The sequence below is a fragment of the Barbus barbus genome (genome assembly GCF_936440315.1).
Source record: "Barbus barbus genome assembly, chromosome: 30".
NCBI classification, from domain to species: Eukaryota; Metazoa; Chordata; class Actinopteri; order Cypriniformes; family Cyprinidae; genus Barbus; species Barbus barbus.
Window position 1 is genome coordinate 14,550,933 of NC_136758.1, and position 25,654 is coordinate 14,576,586.

At 39.0% G+C, this 25,654-nt stretch overlaps 1 protein-coding gene across 1 annotated transcript in view; it reads left to right on the plus strand.

The window, feature by feature from the left end:
- Positions 1-3,524: 3,524 nt before the first annotated feature.
- The window catches only part of LOC306850190 (estrogen-related receptor gamma-like), a 78,051-nt gene continuing 55,921 nt past the window's right edge, over positions 3,525-25,654 (plus strand). Inside the window, exons 1-3 of the mRNA XM_079385683.1 lie at positions 3,525-3,790; positions 12,272-12,400; positions 23,904-24,319. Of these exons, the coding sequence (XP_079241809.1) occupies positions 3,735-3,790; positions 12,272-12,400; positions 23,904-24,319 (601 nt within the window). The 5' untranslated portion in view covers positions 3,525-3,734. The remainder of the gene's footprint in view (positions 3,791-12,271; positions 12,401-23,903; positions 24,320-25,654) is intronic.

A 25,654-nucleotide genomic window follows, 5' to 3' on the forward strand; every position in this document is an offset into this window, starting at 1 on the left:
TGACTGTATGCTCTGCGGCTGGTCGGCTGACATGTGACCTAAGTGAACTTGCCCTCCCCTATTGACTGGTGTGATTGATGCTCCGCCAAGCTAGCCCTGATAATTCTTAGCCACATGTCAACAGCCAGTGACCAAAAGGGTCATCCCTGTCTTTAACATTTCACACTCACAAATAAAAAACACAGGCACGCTCTCACGCCCACGTACTCACACACAAACGCTTACAAAAGCCAGACTGGAGTCTTTTCAAATCCATTTTGAGACTTTGCATACCCGTCCTTGCTAGCGCCTAATGCGTTTTGTTTTTACATCTCAGAGCTCGTCTTTCAATCTGCCGGCTTGTGAATTGAATGCTCGCCCGTCTCTTGTGGCAGAATGGAATTCGGTTTGAAAGCGAGACGCGGCTCGTTGTAAAACACACACCGTCTGAACAATAGAAGCAGAAGCGCTGTGCTAAAACTGCTAATGAAAAAGATGGGCAGCTATTGGCATGTATCGACAGCCGCTGCAATCGGTGCAGACTAGTCGTGCATACTTAAGTTCAAATGTATTCAGCGGTGCAGCAGGGATTAAAGGCTGTTAATGACAGCTTGTAGTAGCGAAGCCAGGCTGGATTCGGAATAACTTTGAGCTGCTAAGAGCGCATTGTTGTTATGCTTAAACTTAATGTTGTTAGCATGTTGCTATCGCAGTCAGATTTACTGACTGACAGAAGTTTGGAGTGATGTTTCGGGTCTTTCCAGCCCCATGTGGCCAGTGTTTGGGGGTCACAGCCGCCCATTCAGCACAGATATGGAAATGTGACCTAAAGGGGGGTCTGTCAAAAGCGGGCTGGCCACTGTAATTGAATCAATACATCCGGACACAACACTGCACCCCTGCTGTGAAACCTTAATGAAAAAAAGAACGCATGTCGGCAGTAAAAAAAAAATTTGCTAGTTTGAGCTTTCAGGTTTGATTCACTTTAACCTCTTTCTTTAGATGCTTTTCAGGCAAGACCATACTTTTCAATGTGTCCATCTAACTGATTTCCTCTCTTTTTTTATTTGAACAGCCTCAGTGTGCATCTTAGTTCCTCAAGTATGAGTGCTGTCTGTTAGCTCCACGCTCTGCATTTGATCTACATGGATCTTAATATGAGGAATGTTTGTTGGTCTCATGGGACCTGAGTGACCACAGGTATCCCTCCTATCTGCATTCAAACATTACGTCGGTTCCCGTTCCCCTCATCCTCTTCATTTCCGTTTGTCATAGTGCAATTAAAACAGTTTCAAATGGCAGTCGGCTGCCTGTCGTTTCCAGGCGGCGCTTTGAAACCACTGCTTTAGTATTTTTTTAATCATGTGCCTTGTTTTTTTGCGGTGCAAAGATTGCAGAGACTGTACATTGTTTAAAAGCAGACAGATGAATAAATTAAGCAAATGTAACTTTCCAAGTGTGAGCATGTGTGTGTGTGTGTGTGTGTGTGTGTTGGCCGGTTGGAAACCGTAGAGTGTTATTTCAAAACTCCTTTGTTAGACCCAGAGTGTCCTTCAGCAATGGCAACTCACTCCCATGTAATAAAAATAATCTTCTAGCAGTCTTTTACACTTCTCTGGAAACAAAGTTGCATGATTCTGATCGTTCAAACGCATTTGGTTTTCATTTTTCTGCCCATCTGTTATTCAAAGGGAAAAGCCTGAATTTCACTCAGTCGTTTCTATATGTGCCATATCAAGCTTTTTCTTTCTTTGTGCAGTTTAGAAGTAGATCTAATTTCCCCGAAAGATATTAGTTTTCAGTGATGTGTGCATTGCATTGATCTGTGCCTCTTTATTGTTGATGTGCATCTCTCATTCGATATATATCTTACTCTACATAACGCACCTGCTGCCTACCTGAGCATTAATAGCTGTTCGTACAAATTAATTTTACAAAAAAAACACAGATGTTTTGTGAAATTTTGAAATGTTATTAAAAAACTATGACAGTACTGAAATTTTATATTATCATAAAATATTATTATTAGTATTATTTATGTATCAATTAAGTTCAGTTTGACTACTTTGTTAATTATTATTATTATTATTATTATTTGTTCATTCATTAATTCATTTATTTATGTTATATTTATAGATTTTTTTTAGATTTAAGATAAACATCTTCATGCAAATATGGTGGGGGATTTTTTTTTTCATTTTAAATGTTTTCCTAAATGTGGTTTTAAGTAATGACAAAGACCAAACTAATATATTTTTAATTAATTAATTAATTAATTTAGTAGAAGTAGTAGTAGGAGTAGTGCTATAAAAGTTTGACTGCTTTGTAATTTTTTTAAGGACTGTTGAAAAAAAAAATGGTTATATGACTTTGTTTATTAACACTATTAAAGCAATTAAGTAAAAATCAATCAAAGAAACCTGGAATCGTATATGAGATCCAGTGAACAGGTTTAGTTCAGTTTCAGAGACCCAAGACAGGCATTTTAAAGAGATGTCTGCCTCCAAAATCCCTGCAAGTTTGGAATATGAAAGACGGTCAGATGCAATTTCCGTGGCGGCGTGGTGGGGCAAGCACAATGGTTTGTGGGCCGGTGCGGCTCCTGAATTTTCTTATCAGTGGGGAATTGCGGTGTGCTGAGATGCCAGCAATATCTTCCCTGCTGCTGCTGGAAATGCAGCGAGCCTGTGACACGCGCGTAAACATACACACGTACTTGCGAACGGCGCGCACCGGCAGCCTGGATGCCCCGCAATTGTGGCTCAATCATTCTAGAACAAAGGGGTGCCTTTGATCTTTCCTCAGCCTTTTCTCGCTGTATCTGTCAGTGATGTGGTCACGGTAGCGTGTGTCCACTCCCTCACTTCCACATTTGCTGTGATGGGCCGCTGTTATGATGTTGCGGTGGATTGCAACATCTGTGTTGCCACTATTTCCACTCACTTAAAGTGTACAACAACATTCGCAAGCCCAAAAAACTACATTTTCTCAATGCAAAACGAACAGTATTTTTAAATTGGTTTATAACGCATATTTTTTTAATGTTCCCCGTGCAGGTGGACGAAGGAAATGAATGAGCGTGCAAACAGGGGCGGATGCAAAACGAACAGCAAGCAGCTTCATTCACAATGTTTTGTATCAACAAAGTGAGCGTTTTTATCTGCGCACTTGACAGCACGAGCCGATAAGCATTGCTGAGGGAGAGACACGGGCTGCTTCTTTAAACCCTCTCTCACCCCCACTTTCCCTCTCATTACACCACTCCCCCTCCCTCCTTCTCTCCCTCTCTCTCTCTCTCTCTCTCTCTCTCTCTCTCTCTCTCTCTCTCTCTCTCTCGCTCGCTTGCTCGCTCTTTGTCTTTCCCCTCCCCTCTCTCCCCTCTCTGTCTCTCTGTGGGCGCAGACACTGCCCTGTCTCACTCCAATTGGCTGGGAAGCCACCAATCTGGTGTCCGGGAGGGCCGGGGGGACTGCATATGCAAAGCCCTGCTTCATATTAATGAGCAGCAATCGTGGCTTTAAGTCCTTGATTAGAAGAGTGCAAGAGCTTTTGGTCCCAACTGGCTGTGCCTATAGGCTGTCACCGGGAGAACGGTCCTGTTAATTGCACTGCTCAGTCACGGAAGGGAGAGAGAGGAGGAGGAGGTACAGAGAGAGAGAGAGGGGAGTGGAGACAGAGAAGCCAGAGAGAAAGAGAGAGAGAGAAAACTTTAATTTATAGAAGAGGTTTGCTCAAACGATGATCGCAGAGCGCACATGGATTCGGTAGAACTTTCGCTCCCTGAGTGTTTTTCCCTGCATTCCGAACAACAGTAGGTACATTTTCATTTCTTCTACTTCTACTTTTGTGTCCGGCTAGACTGTTTGTCTTGTCCGTATAGTTCCTGTCCTGGTTTGTTTGTGTGTTTATGTGTGCATGTGGTCACCGTGGTCCTCCTTGTCAAGGTTGTTTTCACTGTCAGGTAGCGTCTGGAGCCGAGTGTGCGTGCGGATGTACGTTGTGCCGGTAGCTGACGGCTTATCCACTATTACAGCAATCTGTGTCCGCTTTGACAGGACAGAGTGTGTTTTGTGCAAATCATTAGAAGTGCGTGGCGGAAAACAACATGAGAGAGAGAGAGAGTGGCGAGGGAGGAGGGGAAGACGAAAGCCATGGGATAGAAGGGAGAAAACGGTCTTAGGTGGCTTGAATAACAGACCGGTCGCACAGCATGTGGCCCGCTAAAAGTATTAAAGACGGTGTGCTGGCTCAGAGAGAGAGACAGAGAGGGAGGGAGGGATTGAGTGTGCGGGGCACGAGCGGACCATCCAGGAGCCGGCAGAGAGAACAGCTCCTTAGCTTCATATTTATCTCTGTCCCGCTCACTTTTGTCAGCGCAGACTGAGGAAACATGAATACACTGATTTAGATGTCAGGTTCTGCACTGGCAGACTTTTATTCTGTTCTAAATACCTGCTATTTTGTTTAGTTGTTTAGTTAAACAATCATGTGAGATAACAGCTAAAAATGAAATATTTTAGGTGAGAAATATAATTAAAATACCATTCATAGTGGTTCTTGAAAAATTCATTTTATAAAATAAATTAAAATCAGATTAAGTCCTTTAAGTAATGTCTATTTGTAAAGCATTATGCATTATGTAGCAAGTCTTTACTTTTTGAATCTGTCAAAATAGTGATGTAGCAGAACAAGTGCACGTACAAGTTTGATTAAAGAAACAACCGAACTATTAACCTCTGCCCTCTGCTGCATATGAATACTGATAAGAAAAACAGGCTGTGAACTGACAACACCTACAGTACATAGAAAAAGGGAAAAAAGACACTGAGAAGGGTCAGAAAGATCATAAACAGGTAACTATCCTGGTCTCCTAAACCTTCAGTCACCGTCCTGCAAAATACAACACACGAGCAGCTCAACTTCAGCCTGAAAGCCATTTATAAACACACCTGAAGAATCCATGCCAACATAGTTGTGAAAGTGAATTTATTTAGCGATGGAGATTTCAAATATCGTATGCTGATGGAATGACAGCAGTGGTGTGGATGTGTTGGCACACACTCTGCACAGGATCATTAGATTGACTGGATTATTCAGACTCATGAAAGGAAATTCAGAGATAAGAGTGTCGGTTCCTCACAGCCTTCTAGCCATTCGGCGCTCGCTCGCTGTTTGATATTTATTTTAACACAAATTGACTACTGAGATTCTAATTAGTATATTAATGATGGTAATAACAACAAGTGCTGGTTTAGCTATTATCATAATTAGAGACTCTCACCGTCTGCATGTACATTTACATCTGCACGCTTATTTTAATATTTACATTCACAGTTGAAGAGCGTGTTTGCGTGTCTTTTTGGATTATTTTAATTATGATGGGAACCTTTATATCTTTATAAATGTTTTTATTATTATTATTAATATCCTTATGTAGATTTTAGTTATCAAGTTATTTAGGATATCTAAATGTCTATTGTTTGTTTTATAAAAAAAAAGATTTAAAAGATTTATGTAAAAAACAAATAATATAATAAATTTGTTTATACACTATACATAGTTATTATTTTTTTAAATGACTTTTTTTTTACATATGTGGTGTACAACTTTGATTGTTCAGCGTGTTTTCAGATTTGTTTAACGAACGAATAAGGATTTAGAAATTTTAAAAGACTTCCATATTTACGTGAAGAAATTCATGCAGCTCCTCAAAACATTGTCATAAAATTACATGCATGCTTTTCTACTGATTTAAATTTCTCCTCAAAACCTTCTGTAAATTTCTATAATGTATTTGTATAATAAAAAAGAAACTATTTTTAAGCAAAAATGAGAGGAAGTAAATTACATCAAAGCTTAATGCTTGACATTTTTTAATTTGACCAGAAGCAAGCAGTCAGCTTTTTAAAGGCAATGGAGTGTGAATGTCCACTGGAAGCGCGGGTGTCATGTGTGTAAAATCACTGCTGGACTCTGCAGTGGGCTGAATAGTTCAGCGCAGAATCGTGCAAAAGGTGTCTGAGCGTTCACTCATGCATGTTCAACCTTTTGTCGCTTTTGCGGATGATTTTAAAACACCAAAACCCCCCTGTGGCCCTTGAAGAAAACTTGATTTTGCGTTTTCTCTACGCCCGTTCGTACTCCCTTCTCTCTCTCTCTCTTTTGTGAGAGGCGAATGAAACCCCAGAGGCTGGGATCAGCAGGAATAAAGAGAGATTGTGTAAATTAAATTCCATTTAATCTCCTTATAAAATCATTTACTTAATTCATCTGTCAAATGATGTCAATATGCACAACGCAGATTTATTTATTCTGCCATGTGTGCGGTGTGTGTGTGTGTGTGCGCCAGGAGGCCTTTGTTGCCGTTCAGTCTTGATTTGGCTCCATCCCATTCCCCTGTGTGAGAGGTGTCGTGCCTCGTCCTGCATATCTTTCTCTTTCCGTGGCCCCTTGTCGATTACTGTCTGGACACTCTTTGTCTTTACGCTGTCCTGCTTATTGGAGACAGAGCATTGCCACTTCCCCTTATTTGAAGGGGTCTGAGGCATTCCAAGGGTAATTAACTCCAGTTAAAAGAGAGCCCCCTCCCTCCCGGCTCCTCCAGCGGCCTGTCATTCAGGAGAAAAGAGAGGCCGGAGAGGGGGGGGGGGGGGGGGGGGCGTAAGAAAAAAAGGGAAGCTATATTTTTGCCCTTTTGTTAAAAAGTGCAATAAGTGGCCCGTCGGACGGACGCACACACTCGTGTGAAGCGGTCGCACGCAGGTGCCGCACACATGAAAACACACGGCCGGCCGTGAATGCGAGAGCTTGATGATGCAATTGTCAATTTGTGTGATTTATGCATCAATCCACCAGGATTTTCTGAACGCACTGCGGCGATTTTTACGAGAAGTTGAATAAGGGTTTTAACAGGGCCCACGCCAGCTGAGACTCGCTCGATTGAGTAAAAAAAAAAAAACAATGACCCACTGGCATTAGCGATTACACCAGAATGTGCTTTATTCTCTGCAATGTTTAGACCTTGGTTTCCCGTTTGCTTCTGTCTTTATTTTGCAGATGATTCGGCCTGCTAGAAAGAGGCAGAGCAGGCACGGGGCCGGCTGAGAGCCTGTAGGATACAGTTACAGCAGGTCAATAGGGAGTGTGGTCACTCCAGAAGCAGGAGGGTCCACGAGGGCTAGATAAGGGTGTAAAAATAGTGCTTTTAGCCACTGTGTTTTCCACCGGCTCCCAGCAGACTCACCGTTTGTCTCTCGGCATGCGGATATAGCTTTTCCCTTCCTGTTTAGTTATTTCTCAATAGAAGATGCATTACAACAAATTAATGTCTTTTATGTACTGGTTTTGTACTTTAAAAATATATTAGTGTAAAATAGTTTTAGAAGTAGATAAGCACTGTGAAGTAAATAATGAGAATATAAGATGAAAATCGGGATGGCTTTTTTTTTTTTTTTTTTTTTTATAAAAGTGATAAAACTGGCATTTACATTTGTTTGTTAATGGTTATGTGTGTCTACACAAGAACATTTATGTGTGTGAAAGTACAGGATGTTAGAGCTTTAAGGCGGTAAAGTTTCTCTAGTTCTACTGGTGTGAATCCGTACTGATTTTTGAATCTCTTTTAGCTTCATTGGTCTTCAATGAAATTGTGAAATTGTGGTGGTCTCGTAAGAAAGGGAAGAGAAAGGGAAATGAATCGCCCAGCTGGGTGACGGATGACAGTGAAATATTTCTCGGCGCTTTCTCCTGTCATACATCACGTGTGTGTGTGTGTGTGATGAAATCAATATGATGCTTACCATGTAAGGCCAGACTCCTTGCAGTCAGCTGTGGAGCGTTTCTGGAGGCTGTTCTGGACTTTTTGAATTGCTGAATTTTCAGTTTCAGTTTTACATCACTGTTTCATGTTTTACATCAAATTAAATTAAGTCAGTCAGAATATTTCAACAAAGTGAGTTTTCAAAATATTTAGATGAAAATAAATTTTATTGTTAATGCACTTCGCCGGATTGCCTTTGAGCTTCTATAGGGTCGCAAACATATGTATTAATATCTATAAGCACACCTTCAGGACAGTTTTTTTCCCTCAACTAAACCAGAATAATGAAATCCTTGGAGAAACGTGCTGCATTTGAAATTCAAATGGCGCTAAATCAAGCCTGTGTATGTCATTTTCTTCAGCACTTTTATGTGCATTATCTCGCTGTTTGCTTAACATGACTTTTTAAAATCTGTTTAAACGTGCCCCCGTGGAAAAGCTTAGGCAAACAGAAGCTATTGTTTCTTTTTCATCTAGAATGCGAAATTTCTTGACTTTGAGTTCATTCAAAGGAGTGTTATTTCTGCCCTGCTGTAGATTATCAAAGTGATCCTGATGGGAGGCTTTTGAACAAATCTGCTTATATGCGGTAATTTTTCCAGACAGGATACGGATGTACCTGACTGCAGCCTATAGCACTGTTTGAACTCACATGTATCTGCAGATAGCAAAACAAAATTTTTGGCATGCTTTGCGAGATGTAAGAGTAGACCTGTGCATGTCTGTGTGACGTGTCAGACGGGTGTATTTGCGCTTCATAGCTCCGTTCTCGTCTGCTCCCAGCCCCTGTTGCGCGGGCGAGCGGCTGCATTCCCGTAGAGATCCGCGTGCTTCCAGGCTAGAGTGCCCGCACGCGCTCCGTCATATTAAAGCTGACAGTCCATCTGCTGCGTGGCCGGCCACGCTGCCTGTGCTGCCCCTGCGTGCGAGGCCCGCGTTTAATTCCACCTGCCCGTTCTTCAGCCTTCAACCCCCAAAGGTTAAATCACGTGCTCGTCAACGTACAATAACAAGAAACCCTGCTGACACGGTTTAAAGCCGCCACCGGTGGTGTCTGTGACATGATAGCACGAACAGTGTGGCATTTAATAGCAAAAGCTATTATTAAGGAGTTAGATGTAAGTCTATTTTTGTGGTTTGTGTTTATAAGCGTCTCAGCATGTGTAAATGTTTAAGGCGTGTATGTTTATCGTGTATGCATGTTTTAGCTGGTTGGAGGACTGGGTATGAGTAACCAGTCGTGTGAGCTGTCAGGAAGGAGCGAGAGAAAGAGAGACAGAGAGATATAGGCATGGCGTTTACTGTGCATGGGGCGGCCGTTCCTGCATAAGGAAGAATGGCACCTGTCTAATCAATCACACCCCCACTATTCACAGATGGAATAGCAACACATGAGTGAGTCGCAGAGCATGGCCGCAACACAGACACACACACACACACACTTGGCTTAATTCAGCTCATTGTCCTGCGTGTTAATCCTTGTCCACATGGATGCAGTACTTAGGCGTTTTGACAGTAGCGTGAAATGGGCTCAGGTAGATCCCTATAGATTCATTCTCTCCTCTAGAAGCGCCTGTTTCTCCCACTGATCTGAAGTGACACTCCATTTTAGCTGTTACTCTTGTTTTCATTGTTTGACCAACCTTTTATTTCTAAAAACCTTTTAGTTCTTATTGTTTTAATAATAATGATAGATGTAATGAATGAGAATAATGGTTATTATTATTATTATCAAAGTAGTAAAAACTAAAAAGCAATTTTAATATATTAATTCAATTTTATTACATTTAGTCAGTGTTCGTATAATATTTGTCTGTTTTCATTGTGGCTTAATGGGGATGGTCAGACTTTGTCATTTAGGCACCGCCACATGATTTTGTTGTGTATATTTATTTATTGTTTGTTTTTATATTATGTGTATTATTTCTTTCTTTTTCATTTCTTTTTATCTTTTTCTTTTCAATGTCTTTTCTTATAAAATTATATAGGTTTCTTCTCATTTCTTTTATGTTATTTCTTTTGTTATTTTATGCAATTATGTAGCCCTAAATGAAGTAAAGAAGCGAGTAAATGATTAATGTGATGCGCTGTAAAAATGTACAAATTAAAGGAAACATTTTGACTGTGCTCAACAATCCAGCAATCCTGCCCTAATTAATTTCCCTATATTTGCATAAACTATTTTACTGTACATACTCAGGCCACGATTACCATGTTATTTACATAGCTCTGTCACAAATGCTGTTCTGAAATATCAGCCGTACTTTAGCATTCCAGATTAAATAGATCTTTTGTTTTCTGGAAGCGTTTAATGAATGACTGAGATAAATGTGTGTGTTTGTATATGTCCGTGTGCACGTGCATGTTTTTTATGTGCTGTGTTGTTTGATTTAAACATTTAAGATGATCTTAAATAAAGAGATTTTATATGCTTGAAATGCATATAAATATGCTTCAAAAATGTATTTACTGCTGTGTTAATGTACTTTTTTTACATGCAAACCTTCCTTTCTGATTTCTTTTCAGATGTTTAATATTGTGCCTCTAAAGTCAAAGAGTTTATTGGCTTTTGATGTAATTTTCATCCTCGTTTGCTACTAATGATGCATCCTGTTATATACAGCATGGCCTGTCTACACATCTGACAGGAATTAAACAAAAAAAGAAATATTGCACACTGCTTTAGAAAGCATCCCAGTAGTTAATGACAGATATTTAATGCCGCTAGCATTGGGAGTGCAGTAGTGTGTTTGTGTGTAAAGTCACGTTAAAGAGAGTTGAGAGAAACAGGAGTGTATCAGGCCGTGTGGCGTATGTGATGCTGGAGCTTATCGATTCTGCTGCTCACTCGCCCAGAACTAAAGCCAACACCATTACGTGTGTGTGTGTGTGCGCGTTGCTTTTTTCCACTAAGCTCTTACTGCCTCACCAGCCTCACACACACACGGACAGCACATGCTGTTCTACCCACTGTTTGTGAGGTAAACACACACTCTGAAGTGTATTACTCCAGAATTAACTCTCAAATTAGCAATGATTGCGACGATAAATGATTTGACAATAGCTAATGTTATTCAAAACACACTAATGCTCCCTGAATTTTTATATGGATTTCATGTCCTCGAATTTGAGAAACTGATTAGGCCTCTAAATGCAAAATAAAAGTAAAATTACAATGCAAAGTACAATTTTGAAACTTTACACTTTAAGATGAAAGCACAAGATTATTTAGAAATGAAAAAAAATTGAAATGGTGAAAATTCAGCAAGAAATGCCTAAACTTGATCGCAGACAGATAGAAGAGACGGATCAACAGAAACAAACACGAGAGCCTGAGAAAGACGGGAAGACAGATCTTCATGGCTGCGTTCTCTCAGACAGCCGCTGAAGCACAGCATTAGTTGAGTGATTAGTTTCATCAGTCCGAGTGTGGGGACAGTTGGGGGTTGTGCGGCTCTAATGACATTGAACGTGTTTGCTGAGTTGGAACGGAGAAGGAGAATTAGGGGCCTCCTCTGTTAATTAGAGAGTGTGGCAGACTCACACACTCAGCCGCACTGCCTGTGGCTCGTACCACTTCACTTCCTTTGCTCGCCAATGCTTTATTTTAATCTACAGTTTGGAATCTTCAAAAATGAGCGATCCATCTTTGATGGAGAGCTCGTTGTTTTAGCTGAGTACTTAAAGTGTGTGTTAAAGTGCGCAGGTGTTTTTCTTAGGTGCTTTTTGTGGCCTCAATTAATTTCCATAAGTTTGTATAAAGATTTTGCTGTACTAACACACAGCCAATGGTTATTTACATCCAGTAAGTCTGCAACAGACACTCCTGAATCAGTATTTTGTTTTCTTCTGAGGCGTCTTTGAATGTTTTCTGTGATTTATTCTTTATTTTTATGTTATTACCTGCAGCTGAGAGTTTGTTAAAAGCAAGATTTGATTAATAAGGACGTGTGTCTTTGTCCTTGAAATGGCCGATGTTTTGCAAGTACACTGGCATTTGTCAAAAAATTCCTTGTTCGTTTATATGATCATTTCTCAACCAGCTCTGCCCCCTCTGATTTGGAGGGTCCCGTAAAGCCACGGTCTCTCCCGCCCTTATGTGTACAGGGGCCACGGGTGTGCGTTGAGCTCCCTGATTCTTTCTTTTATCTGCCGACACCTCAGACTTGTTAAATCTGCGGCCGATAGAATGAGTCTGCACATTAAAAACGTCAAGGCCAGTTTCAATTAACGTCTGGCATTAACAAAAGAGCCCATCTTTACCCTCTTCTGATCCTCAGTGGAGACGCACAGTTACAGCCGATCCATTGAAGAATGCCGGTCAGGAAAGAAGGAATATTTTCTCTCACAGAGTGCCGAGCTGCGTCACTGTCTGTCAGCAGTTAATGGCTCAATGGTTCTTTATCAGAATTCCTCAGTCCATCTCACTGACCCTCGTTTTTATTCCTTTTCTTGCTCTCCCTTTTGTTATAGAATGAATTTATCAAAGGCCCAAGTTAATAGCGAAGATAAGTACGCCAAATGCGGCGCTTGGAGAACACAACAGCAATACGACATCGAGGCCAGTCACATGCGTGATGCACATGCTCTATATAACCAAAGGTAAGGAAAGGACCAAAAATAGTATCATCAAAAGCCAAAATCAGTTCTGGTGATTATTATTTTATTATTTGTTTGTATGTTTGTTTGTGTTTTGCCTGCCTAGCTATTATTTATCCATGCTTGCTTCATTCAAGTCAGTGTCTTAGTCTAGTTCATCCAGTGTTTGTGCATGTCGTCAACTTGCAGGACGTAATTTCTGCATGTTGTGGCCATTGTGTGCTGTAAACCTGGTCCTAGGCTGTTCCCTGGGTTTACAAATGTGCAAAAGAGTAACTGGATCATTTTCATTTGTTTTATATCTCAGTGTTGGTGTGTTGATAGATAGATAGATAGATAGATAGATAGATAGATAGATAGATAGATAGATAGATAGATAGATAGATAGATAGATAGATAGATAGATAGATATGCTCAGATGGAGTATAGATGTGGATAGGGAAAGTTTATGTTGAGTTTATGGGTATAGGTTGGAGAGGTTGCGGTTGTCGCCCCCTCCAGATGCAGAGGAATGTGTTAAATGCTTCAAGGATTCCGATTAGCATATAAATTTAGATGTATGAAGATCATTGCTCCGATCACGAGTCAGTGAGTTTTATCTAGATTTAGTGGAGGCTGATTTGCGTATAAAATACAGCCAGATGTGACCAGTTAAGAGTCCTCACCAGGCCCTTCTCTCTCTCTCTCTCTCTCTCTCTCTCTCTCTCTCTCTTTCTCTTTCTCTCTCTGACCATCTTCTGTAAAATGTCTTTGTTTGACTGTTGTAATTTCAGGTCATTTGTGGTTATTACTTTAGAGGTTACGGAAGGGTCAGGGAGAAAAGTGCCTTCAATTCTTTGATTTATTTTCAAATGGTACATTTTATTTTCTTGGATATTATTAATTTTATTGATTTATTTTGCAATGCAAATATGGAATGTTAGTTAACACTGTAAACAAGTGAATTATTTCTGATATGTTTAAAGGTACTTCATTAGAAATAGTATGAAAAGCATTGTATAAATGGTTTTATGTTGCTTTGACCACTCAGCTTCCTTGTTTTTGGAGTTTAGTTAGGTGTGTTTGTCCTAGGGCAAGATTTTTTGGAGATTTACTCAAGCCTTTTAAAAGAAGGTAACTGTGCTTTGATGGGGGCCCTCAAATGTATTACATGGATTGGATTTGGGACAGGTTAGTCTGGGTCAAACCAATTAGGCTCCATTCGCATACAAGAAGTCTTCTCAGCTCTAAGCCAATCAGGATCACGTTACTGGCGTAGTCAGAGCTTGTGGCTCTCGATAGACAGGCCCTGCCAGGCAATACAGTGTCACGCCATGGGACTGAAACAAAGCATGCTGGGAGCTAGGGACATGGCTCTCACCCTAAACATCCACACTGGTCGCAGAACAGTTTGAATTCTTGTTTATTCGTTTTGAAGGGCTAGATGTGCGTCAGTGGTGTAAATTCAGGGTTGAAGCTTATGCTAATGCTAACAAGCATGTCAAACACATTCACACCCACACCAAACAGAGCAGGATGTTTCACTAGCAGCTGTATCCAAAGGTTAGTCATGGGTGGTGGGTGGTGATGGCGCAGTGGATAAGACACATGCCTTTGGTGTGAGAGACCCGGGTTCGAATCCACTGTGAGACACCAATGTGTCCCTGAGCAAGACACTTAACCCCTCGTTGCTCCAGAGGCGTGCGACCTCTGACATATATAGCAATTGTAAGTCGCTTTGGATAAAAGCGTCAGCTAAATGAATAAATGTAAATGTAAATGTAGTCATAGATACACACAGATGTACGCCTGCGAGTGCACAATCTTACGGCGATGTCCATACATTCATGTGATACACAAACACGCACTGTTTACAGTTCAAACATTTATGCCAGCATAAGATTCACACAGATTTGTGGGAAAAGCATGTATTAATAGACCAGTGCAGGGGATCTTTGAGAACCAGGAGAACTTTGAACGCTCGTGGAAGTCTGCTCGGATAAATAAATCCCTTTACTGAAATTGGCGAACACCTTCAACACTTCCTCGCACACATGCACACACCTTCCTCTGATAAGTCTCATTTCAGAGCGGAGTGAGAGAGACTGAAGCCTGGTCCTGGGGTCAGGGGAAAAACCTCTCCATCTGCTGGTGAGCTGTTACCCAGATGCAAGCCATTTCCCAGATAAACGGAATCAACTGATTTAGCTCCTCAACCTCTAGAGGCACTGTTTTATTTATATGATCAAATACTCGGAAAATGATTAATTTGTCAAGGGAGCGGCTTGTTACTGTAAATTTAGCGGGTTGTGTAATAAACTAGATTGCCTTAAACGCAGATGGGAAATGAAGGGCTTTTGGGTGCAGTGCGGGGTGGAGATTGGATTGAATTGCAGGTTTATAACTGGGAAGATTATTAGACTGAGGTGTCTGAGGAGTCTCAGGGCCAAATGTGATGGGGTGGGGCTACTTGTTGAAAATAGATGGATGTTGATTTGATTTAAATTATGTTTTACAAAAGCATAATGGTCATATAAACTGGAAAAATATATATATTATATATTATGTATATTATTATCTTTGAATTTGATATATGAAAACAAAATATTCATATCAGTGTTATTTTAGCATCATTAAGATACTGTTATAGTTATGTATATTTTTTTCATTTTAGTTGTAGTTAAAGTTTTAGTAATTTTGTTTTTGTTATATACTTCAGTATTTGTTTTAGTTATTTTAGTACATAAATTTAAATTCAAATGAGAAATGTTGCTTTGGCAACAAGCTAAATTAAAAAAGTTTATTTCTTTATTTTTTCATTTCGGTTAACATTTTATTTTAACATTTTGTTTTATTTCAAGTAAAGTAATTTTTATGGTTTTAATTTTTGTTTCAGATTTAGTTTTCATTATTTATAATATTACTAATTCATATTCCTGATGATACATTACATTATTTATGATATTCATGAATTTGATTTATTTTTTTAATTTTCATGTTAGCAGTAGGCCTACTTAATCTAAATATAATGCGTTTATTATTACTCCTATTATATTTTAAATATTTATTCATTCATATCTATTAATATATTATGTATATTACATATATTTGTATATGAATTTTTGGGAGGGATTATTATTTATGTTATTATATATTTTTTTGTGTGTTTATTTAATATATATATATATATATATATATATTAGTAAATTATTATTGTGAAAGAATATGAAAGATATTGATATATGAAAAAATATATGAAAGAAACTGTCAGTGAAGGTAGAATGATGTTACCGTCTTTGCCATCAAAGCATCAAAGATGCTGAAAAATGATTTGACTATTTGTGCCTGTTCTTTCACCCTAATGAAAGTGTGCCTGCAGACATGGATGGTGTTTAGTTCGGGGTTGGGGACGGGCTCCGTGCAGAGAGAGAGAGAGTGGCAGAACGGGTATTACAGAGGTAAACCCGATTATGGGCGGAATGTGAATTAGATTTTGTAACAGATGGTGGTGTTGAAAATTTAAGATGCTTTGCGGCAGGGGAAGGCGACAGCAGCTCGGCGCGTCTCCATGCGAGCGGGGGTGATAGACAGCTATAACTCAGGACAATCCTGCCTTGACAGCCAATTTCAAGAATCTGATCTGGTTAAAGACATGGCTTTCACCGGTTCACTCACCAAAAAACAACCACCATTTCTCTCTCTCCCTCCCTCCCTATTTTTTCCGCTCTCAGCACCAATTTTACACGCTTGTCATATTTCCTGGAATAAAATCCTCTTTAACCATCTGTTTAATAGAATGTCTTTTTAATCTCCATTTTTTAACTCCCGTTATTTTTTTTATTATATTTATGTGCAATTTCATTTCTTTGAGACTGCGGCTCATCCTCGCTTATCTGCTCTTATGTCCTGTTGGGGTTGAATAGATGGGTGCTGTGCTCCAACAGCGGTAAAGCAGTGATTTTAGGCATATTGCTTATTGAAAAATGCCAAAGCTTATTTGCTCTGCCCTGTTCTTTAGGGCCTGTCACTGCCGAAGAAGCAGTCTTTCGCTCCTACCCGCAATAACGTCAGATAATGAAATAATGATCACGTCAAACTTCACAAATCCCTATTTTTGTTTTCAAACTCTAGTTTGACCTCTTACATTGACAGCGATTCAGCTGAACTGACAGTTTTTGCAGAACTTCGTAGATAAATACACACACACACACACACGTGTGTGTGAGTTTGTGTGTGTTTACTTGTGTTGTTTGTGCTGTTGAGAGGGACATCTTACCTGATAAAGCAGAACACTTATCTGCCCGCACAGGAAAATGACCTAAATCATCAAGATTTTCATCTACGAGTTTGCCAGGGTCTGTCAAACACACACACAAACTCAAACACACATGACTCATATCGGGTTTGGACATCTTAACCCTGTACTGTTGTCAGTGAACAAGAGAGAACAGCATTTATATATATATATATATATATATATATATATATATATATATATATATATATATATATATATATATATATATATATATATATATATATATATATATATATATATATATATATATATATAGCTGTATATGTATGTGTATATATATAGTGCTGTCAAATGATTAATCATGATTAATCAGAAAATAATTTTCTTTACATAATATATGCATGTGTGCTATGTATATTTATTATGTATATATAAATACACACACATGTATATATGTATATATTTTGAAAATATTTACATGTATATATTATATTCGTATAATTTATATTATATATAAATATATTTAATATATAAACATAGCATATTTTTCTGAAATATATACATGCATGTGTTTGTGTACATACATAATAAATATACACAGTAGACTCACACAAATAAAAACTTTTATTTTGGATGTGATTAATCGCGATTAATTGTTGCCCAGCACTAATATATATATATATATATATATATATATATATATATATATATATATATATATATATATATATATATATATATATATATATATATTAAAATAGAAAAAAAAGACAATATATTTGTAAAGATTTTAATTTGTTGCAGAGACTTTCTTTCTTTTTTAAACGAAATCTAAATATACATGCTTATCTCTCTGCATTTACAATATTCTATTAGGAGCTTTGCTAAGGGCTACTGGGCGTCCTGTAGTATTTATTACAAAGCAAAGCGTTAGCTCCTCATCTCCACTGGCCTGCCGCTGGCATTTTTACGGCGGCTTGCTCCATTGTACAAATGTGTTTTTGCCATTATCACATTGATTGCATGTAATCAGAGGTGTTATTTTGCAGGCGTCCATCGACAATGAAGTGAATTACTACTTTCCAACCCCGTAATGTTATAACAATTGATCTGCCCATACAGCCGGAAAAGGCAACCTGTTTCGCATTTCTGTATTCCTCATGCGGGAACAAGTGTAATCAGGATCCTGTCAGTACAAAGGCAGTTGAGTTCCTGTTTAATTGAATATCTTACAGCTTTTTCTTGGGCAAATGCACCTTTAACTCGCTCTAAGAACAAATGTTTAGGATTGCATTTTAAAATATTTTGTATGAGTAGTTATTTAAAAGAATGGAATACTTTGGGGTACAGAAACAAAAAAAAAGCATTTCTTTTTTCTAATTATTATTTTCAGTATATATAATCAGCATGAAAAGTTGAATTGAAATATTTTTAATACATTTCAGAATTTTTTATTTGGTATGTCACACTTTTACGTTTTTACTTTATTGCAGAATATTTATTTTTCATATTTTCTTAACTTTTTTTCTTTATACAAAATCCTAAAACATCTAGGTTTAAATGAAAAAAATAAAATTATAATATTAAAGATTTACAAATGTAGTCCCAGACTTTTAAAGGTTTTTTTTTTTTCCTAATACATTTTTCCCCACACATCCAGTGCTGTATGCATCTAAACAGTCAATAGCTCATGGGCAGTTTTGTTTCAGCGTTTAGCAGACTGTGCTGCCTCCAGCTATCCGTGATCACACAGACTTGCTGCTTCCGGCAAAGAGAGAGAGAGAGAGAGAGAGAGAGAGACTCTGTGGCTGCACCTTAATGCAATGATTATATGTTTGCCTCTATAGTTGTCAGAGCACTGGATCAAACAGCCTAATGACACCTTGTCATTGCCAAGTGGCTGTGTTTTTCAAAATTGCTTTCCTGCTGATTTGTGACACCTTGCCTGAGAACATAAAATAAGAGAGAGTCGACAGCTAGAGGAAAACAAAAAGAAAACAATAATCTCTTTGGTCGCAGATCCACTCTGAATTTTAACTTTCAACAAATAGACGGCTTAAATATTTGAAGTCTGGATAAGATCAGGAATACACTTCTGTCCATTGTACAGTGACTGCAGATCTGAGACGTTTTGTCCTACTCGGAAATGACTGGATGTGACTTTTCTTTCAAGTTTTTCTCATTGCTGAAACGGAATGATTATTGGTCATGAATAGAGAAAGTTATGTTGTAATGACAATAGAAAGCAGGGCTGAACAACTATTCTGCTGGCCTGATTTGGCCAGGTGTTCAAAATTTATTCAATTTGTTTGTAGCAATATATGTGACCCTGGACCACAAAACCAGTCTTAAGTGTCAATTTTTCAAAATGGAGATTTGTACATCAGCTGAATAAATAAGCTTTCCATTGATTGATTGTTTGTTAGGATTGGACAATATTTGGCCGAGATACAACTATTTAAAAATCTGGAATCTGAGGGTACAAAAAAATCTAAATATTGAGAAAATCGCCTTTTAAAGTTATCCAAATTAAGTTCTTAGCAATGCATATTACTAATCAAAAATGAAGTATCTAAATATCTTAATATCTAAATTATTTTTTTCATAAAAGAAAAACCGATAATTTTGACCCATACAGTGTATTTTTGGCTATTGCTACAAATATACCCCAGTGACTTAAGACTGGTTTTGTGATCCAGGGTCGTATATCTTGCACATCAGAAACATTTATCCAAAGCGACTTACAAATGAGGACAATGGAAGCAATAAAAATCGACAAAAGAGCAAAGATATGCAAGTGCTATAACAAGTCTCAGTTAGCTTAACTCATTACACACAGCAAGTTTTTTTTTTTTCAATTATATATTAAAAAGAAAACAGATAGAATAGTAAATGAATAGAGCAAGCTAGTGTTAGAGGCCTTTTTATATATATATATATATATATATATATATATATATATATATATATATATAGATAGTAGCTATAATGCAAATACATAAGAGCTATACATTTCTGAAAAATTATGGAATATTTTCCTTAATGATTTCAACCCAATGTTACTGATGCTTCCCAGACTGTCTATAAATATTCTAGCCATTTTTAACCTCATTTGCGTTAGCCAACTTCTATAAATCAGCAGAATTCACAGCAAATAATTCAGTTAAAAAAAGGAAAAGACAAATGTTTGTTTGTTTAAAAGTTTTTAACTAGAACCTCATCATAATGACAGTGTTTGGTATAATTCACGAGAAATTTGCAAACTCAGGCACTATTTATAATGTTGAATCACAATAATGTCCCTACCAATAAAGAACAACTGATTATGTCTTGTGCTTTTTTTTTTTCATCTTGTCTCTCGACTGACTATCGCCTGCCTTTTTTCTACGCTTCCACTTGACGATTATTATTTCCATTCATAAGCTTAAACTAAATTCCACTGCTTTTCAGCATAAGAACTCCTTTTGTTAATGGCACACTGTGGGATTGAAGCTCGGCGCCAGGCAGTGGTGAAAACAGATAAAATCATTACCTCTCAAATAGTCTCTTCTCTGTCGGAAAGGGCTTTCTTTTCTTCTAAAATATAGGCTTTAGAATTCCATTTCTCTTAGAGCTAATGTGAATTTTACTGCCTCTAATTTTGGATTCAAGTGCGGCCTAGAATAAAAATCCCCCGTCTGACAATTGAATTTATAGAGAGTTGTGAATATTGCAGGTTTGGATTAATAGAGTCATAGAATTTCAAAGAGCAGGAGAAAGAGAGCAAGAGAAAGAGAACGCTAATAACTTTCAGTCAAAGTTATAGAGCAGGGTGTCTCCTGTTGAGAGCCTTAAGAGCGGCGCTGTAAAGCACGAGGGGCTCTTACAATGCTGGACCTTTCCTCTTTTGTTACCCGCCGTTTTGACTTCACACTCTCTGTGCCACTCAGGAAAGGAGGCGGGTTTCTCAGCCGCCCCACAAAAACCAGTTTGTCTCCGTTACCCAAAATAGAATAAGAGAATATGTTGCGGGTGTAAACAGTCTGTGGTCCTTGTGTTTTCACTGATTTTTACCGGCTTTACACTGTGTATAAATACACAACATGCATCCTTGACATTACTGGAATGTTCTAGAATACCTTTGTGGCCCTCTGCACACCCCAGGACACCTGTCTGTGAGTATGAGTGTGTGCGTGTGTGTCAGTGGTGCATCAGTACAAGTGTAATAGGAGCTTTTTCATAATCGATTGCCTCTTACTGCAATACAAGGAAGCAGGTGCCTTGACTCAGCACATTTTGAGCTTTTACACCAGAATGTATTAATAACTATAAGTTCACCTATCCTTAAGATTCCTTTTTTATTTTTTTCATTGAGTTACCCCAGACTCTGATGCAACACATGACACAGTTAATAATTTTAGTTCTATAAAACATATTATTATTATTATTAATGTTATTTTACTCTTTTAATTATCCAGTCATTCAATTTATTCAATTTTGGCCTGCCAATATTTTCTCACTGCAATGTGTATGTAGATAGATAGATAGATAGATAGATAGATAGATAGATAGATAGATAGATAGATAGATAGATAGATAGATAGATAGATAGATAGATAGATAGATAGATAGATAGATAGATAGATAGATAGATAGATAGATGATAGATAGAAAATAAAGGCGAAACACATTATCTATTATACATTATTTATTCACCACACTTATTTTTTATTTATTTTTTTCATTTCAAATTTGCACATATCAGACCTGTACACACATAATTGTCTATATTATATATTGTGTTTTTGCTGTTTTGTACATTGCCTATTTAGATATTTGTATATTATTATTTTATTATCTGTGTCCTGTCCTGTTGCACTGTGGAGCTTCTGTCACTAAAACAAATTCCTCATATGTGTAAAGCTCATTCTGATTCTGATTCTGATTAGATATATAGATAGGTAGATATAGATATATATGTAGTTTTTAGTATTTTTATTTGATTTGTTTTTATATACTTGCAACATCTTCATGTGTGTTAACCAGCTAGAACTTCACCATAAAATAGGTTCATAGTACTGAAATATTTTCTGATGTTACATTTCTATAATCCAAAAATTATTATTTTTTAATATGTTGTTTGATCTGTTTCTGTAAAATTCCTTTGAATATTAAGGTGGTCTGGTTTCTTTAAAGCTCTCCCTCATTCACTCTCACACTCTCTCTTGCTCTCTTGCTTTATGGGCCTCAGAAGAAGTCATCTTTTACAAGCTGACCGGATTTTAGAGCCCTCATTTAGAAGCGGGCTTCCTTAATTAAAAAGACCTTTGTGTGGTCTTCCAGACTGCCTCTTTTATTTGTCCCCCTCCATCTCCATGTTAAAATGGTCCTGATGTGTTGTCTGTGTAAATCCTCCGTGATTTTCTTTCTGTCTCTATTACGACCTCGTTCCTCCGCCATCATCTCGCTTTTTACACACCTTGCCGCTAATGCAGTTTAGGGAAAATAGAGAGCACATTTGAGTGTGACCTCACACTCAGTCTATTTGAAATCACAACCCCCAAAACCTTTGAGGATTTTAGAGAAACAAACAGTCCCTGAACGATCACATTTTGTTAAATGTAGATACTGAAGTGCAGCTAATTGACGCGGTTTGGTGAAGTGCCGCTCTCCACCCCCACTACGCCCTGCAGGACCCAGCTCAGGGTCTTCTGGATTGTTGACAGGGGAAACGGTTAATCCACTCTTGCAGGCCTTGAAGCCTCCTGTAAAACAGAGCAGAGATATCTATTAATTACAGCTCTCATTAATAGGCCTCTCTCCCAGGGCTGTGTGGGTGGAGGGGTGGTTCAACTAAATGGGTTGGCGGTATCGAGCGATGTGGGTGGGGTGGTCGGCCTGCTCTTTTGTATGGCTTTGAAGAGTCTCTGCTTTTGACTATGTGGGTGTCTGTTTGTGTTACTGGATTGATACTGGATGTTTGTGTCTGTCTAGCTGATTTTTTGTTTTCTGTTTGTCGATGCGTGTGAGTGTACGTGTGTTTGTTTGTGTGTGTGTGTATGTGTGTGTGTGTGCGTGTGCGTGAGATGGTGACTGACCACGGGCGAGGATGATGGAACTGCTTTGCGCCGCCGCACTGATTAGAGTCATGTAGAACAAGTTGATATTGACTGGAAAGTGAGTGATGGCGCTGAGCTCTCTGTACTGTCCCTCTCTCTTCCGCCCTGCAGACGGTCATCTGTCATGGTGCATTTGATCACCAGATCCCACCTCTTGATCCACAATCACAAGAAAAGGCCTTTAGCACTTTTTGGTGGAGATAGACCATTTTGGTCCAGGAGAAATGACAGGATTTGACTCATGCTTTATAACTCAACAGTAAATAACTTCAGATAATTATTTGCTCAGTCAAATAAATCTGAATGGTCCGAGTTCAAATTTATATTGAAGAAAAAAAGAATAAATATGTATATATCTTTTACACACACACACACACACACACACACACATATATATATATATATATATATATATATATATATATATATATATATATATGAAATGCAAAAAATATTTGTGCATGTATGCAAAAGATAATTATATACATTATAATCAGTGAGAACCTGACTCCACAAAAATTCGTTAAGTTTGGCAAATAATGCCAAATGCATATTAAAAACGCATGCGTATAAATTTGCATATAAAATGATAACTGTCAGGTATCACTTATATATTTAAACTCAGACATGTCAGAGTTGGTTGTGGCACATTTCTTTAGAACTCAATTGGTTGCACGCTATGCTAGAGTAGCGATGTTAGCTCTCCTCTTTACAGCCTTGTAGATATACAACCACTCAGACACTTTAGTGAGACCCAAGGGACCGTGGCACACTGGCTCTCATATGCCTCTCCTCTTATGTTTCCTCTCAGAGAAGTCATTAACATGCTAAAAAACTACAATTCTGAATTCCCAATCAGGCTTTTTTTAGCTGCTGAATCCTCTGTTCTCTCAGGCTACGGCGCAGGTGGACCCATATGCAAAATGGAGAGTTGCTGGGGGGGCTGGGTTGTATGTTTCTATTTCTTTTGTTTTTCTCAATGGCCTGGTGTTGGTGACACATTTTAAATCGCCCCTGCTGAAAAGGCCATTTTATACTAGCCTGAATTTACCAGAAGAGGAGCATGTAAGGGATCATATAAGTTCTCAGGCAGTCATTTTCTTAGTTTCCACACTACTGTTGGTCATGTTCACTAACACTTCAGTGTTTGTCATATGTTTTGTTCATGTAGGCTGCTCTGCAGAATGTCCAGCAAGGACCGCCACATTGAGTCGAGTTGCCCCTCCTACATAAAGACGGAACCTTCCAGCCCTGCCTCACTGACGGACAGCGTAAATCACCACAGCCCCGGCGGCTCCTCAGACGCCAGCGGTAGCTACAGCTCCACCATGAATGGTCATCAGAACGGTCTGGACTCACCCACTCTTTACGGCCCAACCGGTGCTCTGGGTCCCAGCGGAGCTGGAGCCAAGCGTTACGAGGACTGCTCCAGCACCATCACGGAGGACTCGCAGATTAAATGCGAGTACATGCTGAACTCCATGCCCAAGCGCCTGTGTCTGGTGTGCGGGGACATCGCCTCCGGCTACCATTACGGTGTCGCGTCCTGCGAGGCCTGCAAGGCCTTTTTCAAGAGGACCATTCAAGGTTGGCTTTTACCCTCCCTCAGCTAGAACTTCAGCTAGGTTCAGGTGGCAGGCCAAGGGGCCAGAGAGTGCAATACCTAGAATCAGCACAAAGCAATTCCATACATCCAACATCCGCTGTCTTTACTCCACACGTCCAGTAGACGTGTAAAGCCAGAGGGTGGTAATGCTCTAGCTTATTATGGTATTTGCTGCAAAAAAATAAACATTTCGTGTCTTATTCCTTCAGATTAACACGTTTGATCAGTTATATCAAATAAGAGCTTAGAGGTAATTGAATGTACTGGGAAGTTACCCATCTGCTAGTTTTTTAGTGGTGGCAGTGAGAGCTCTGCGGAACAAAGTAGGTGCTGAATAAATGGGTCAAATATTATGCTCGGCCTGAACACATTCCAGAAGATGGGAATTTGACATATCGGTATGTTTCATCCCATTAGCCAATAAAACTCTTGGTGATTTCCAAAAACATCCTATCCAGCTGGACATTTATTGACTTCCAGACTGTCTGGTTTTTGAGGGAAGGAGCAGGGTTGGGGAGTTAAGGGATGTAGAGGCGTCAGGACTTCGATTTGGCTGGGGGCATTGGGACAGGCGGCGGCACGGGCGCCATGACCACTCAAATCACTAGCAGCTGGCATTCCGGTGGCACTCCTCCAATGCCACCTGACAACCTGCATTTATCACCTCCCAATTGAGCCACTCGTAGCCAGGCGGTGGCAAAATACGAGAGGGGAACACCAAGAATGCAACCTCAGGAAGCCCAGAACATTCCCAAATCCATTCCCTACTTCATAGCCGTTGCATAAGGTCAGCCTAAGGTCACGTTGTAGCCATGTTCTGGTAATGAGCTTCATTGGCATTTGACTGCGACTGATGAATGATGGAACTGTAGCGTTTAGTATGAAGACAGGCAGTGGAAGGAAGCGCTAGGCACATTTTATATCTTGTTTGAAACCTCTCGGCAGCCGCTTGAGTGATAGACAATGGACATTGCACTAATCGACTGCCACCTAACTCAAATCACATCACTCTATCCTGTCAGCGAACACACACACATACAGCCTCCTTTCCACTGTGTTGATAACCTGGACACAGCGCTCAAGCCATTGGCATTCAACTACTGGTAGGAAAGCACCTATATTAGATTGGCAAGGATTTTTCCCCCCTCGGAACATTCCCAGCTGGTTAAGACCACTCAACTGGCCTCAGACCTCATGAGAATCACCTCGCATCTACACACACATCCCCATTCCACATGCATTCCTCCCAATCCAAAGACCCTAATGGATTCTGGAGATTACCTGACTAATGAATATTGGAGCTCAGTTTAATGGAC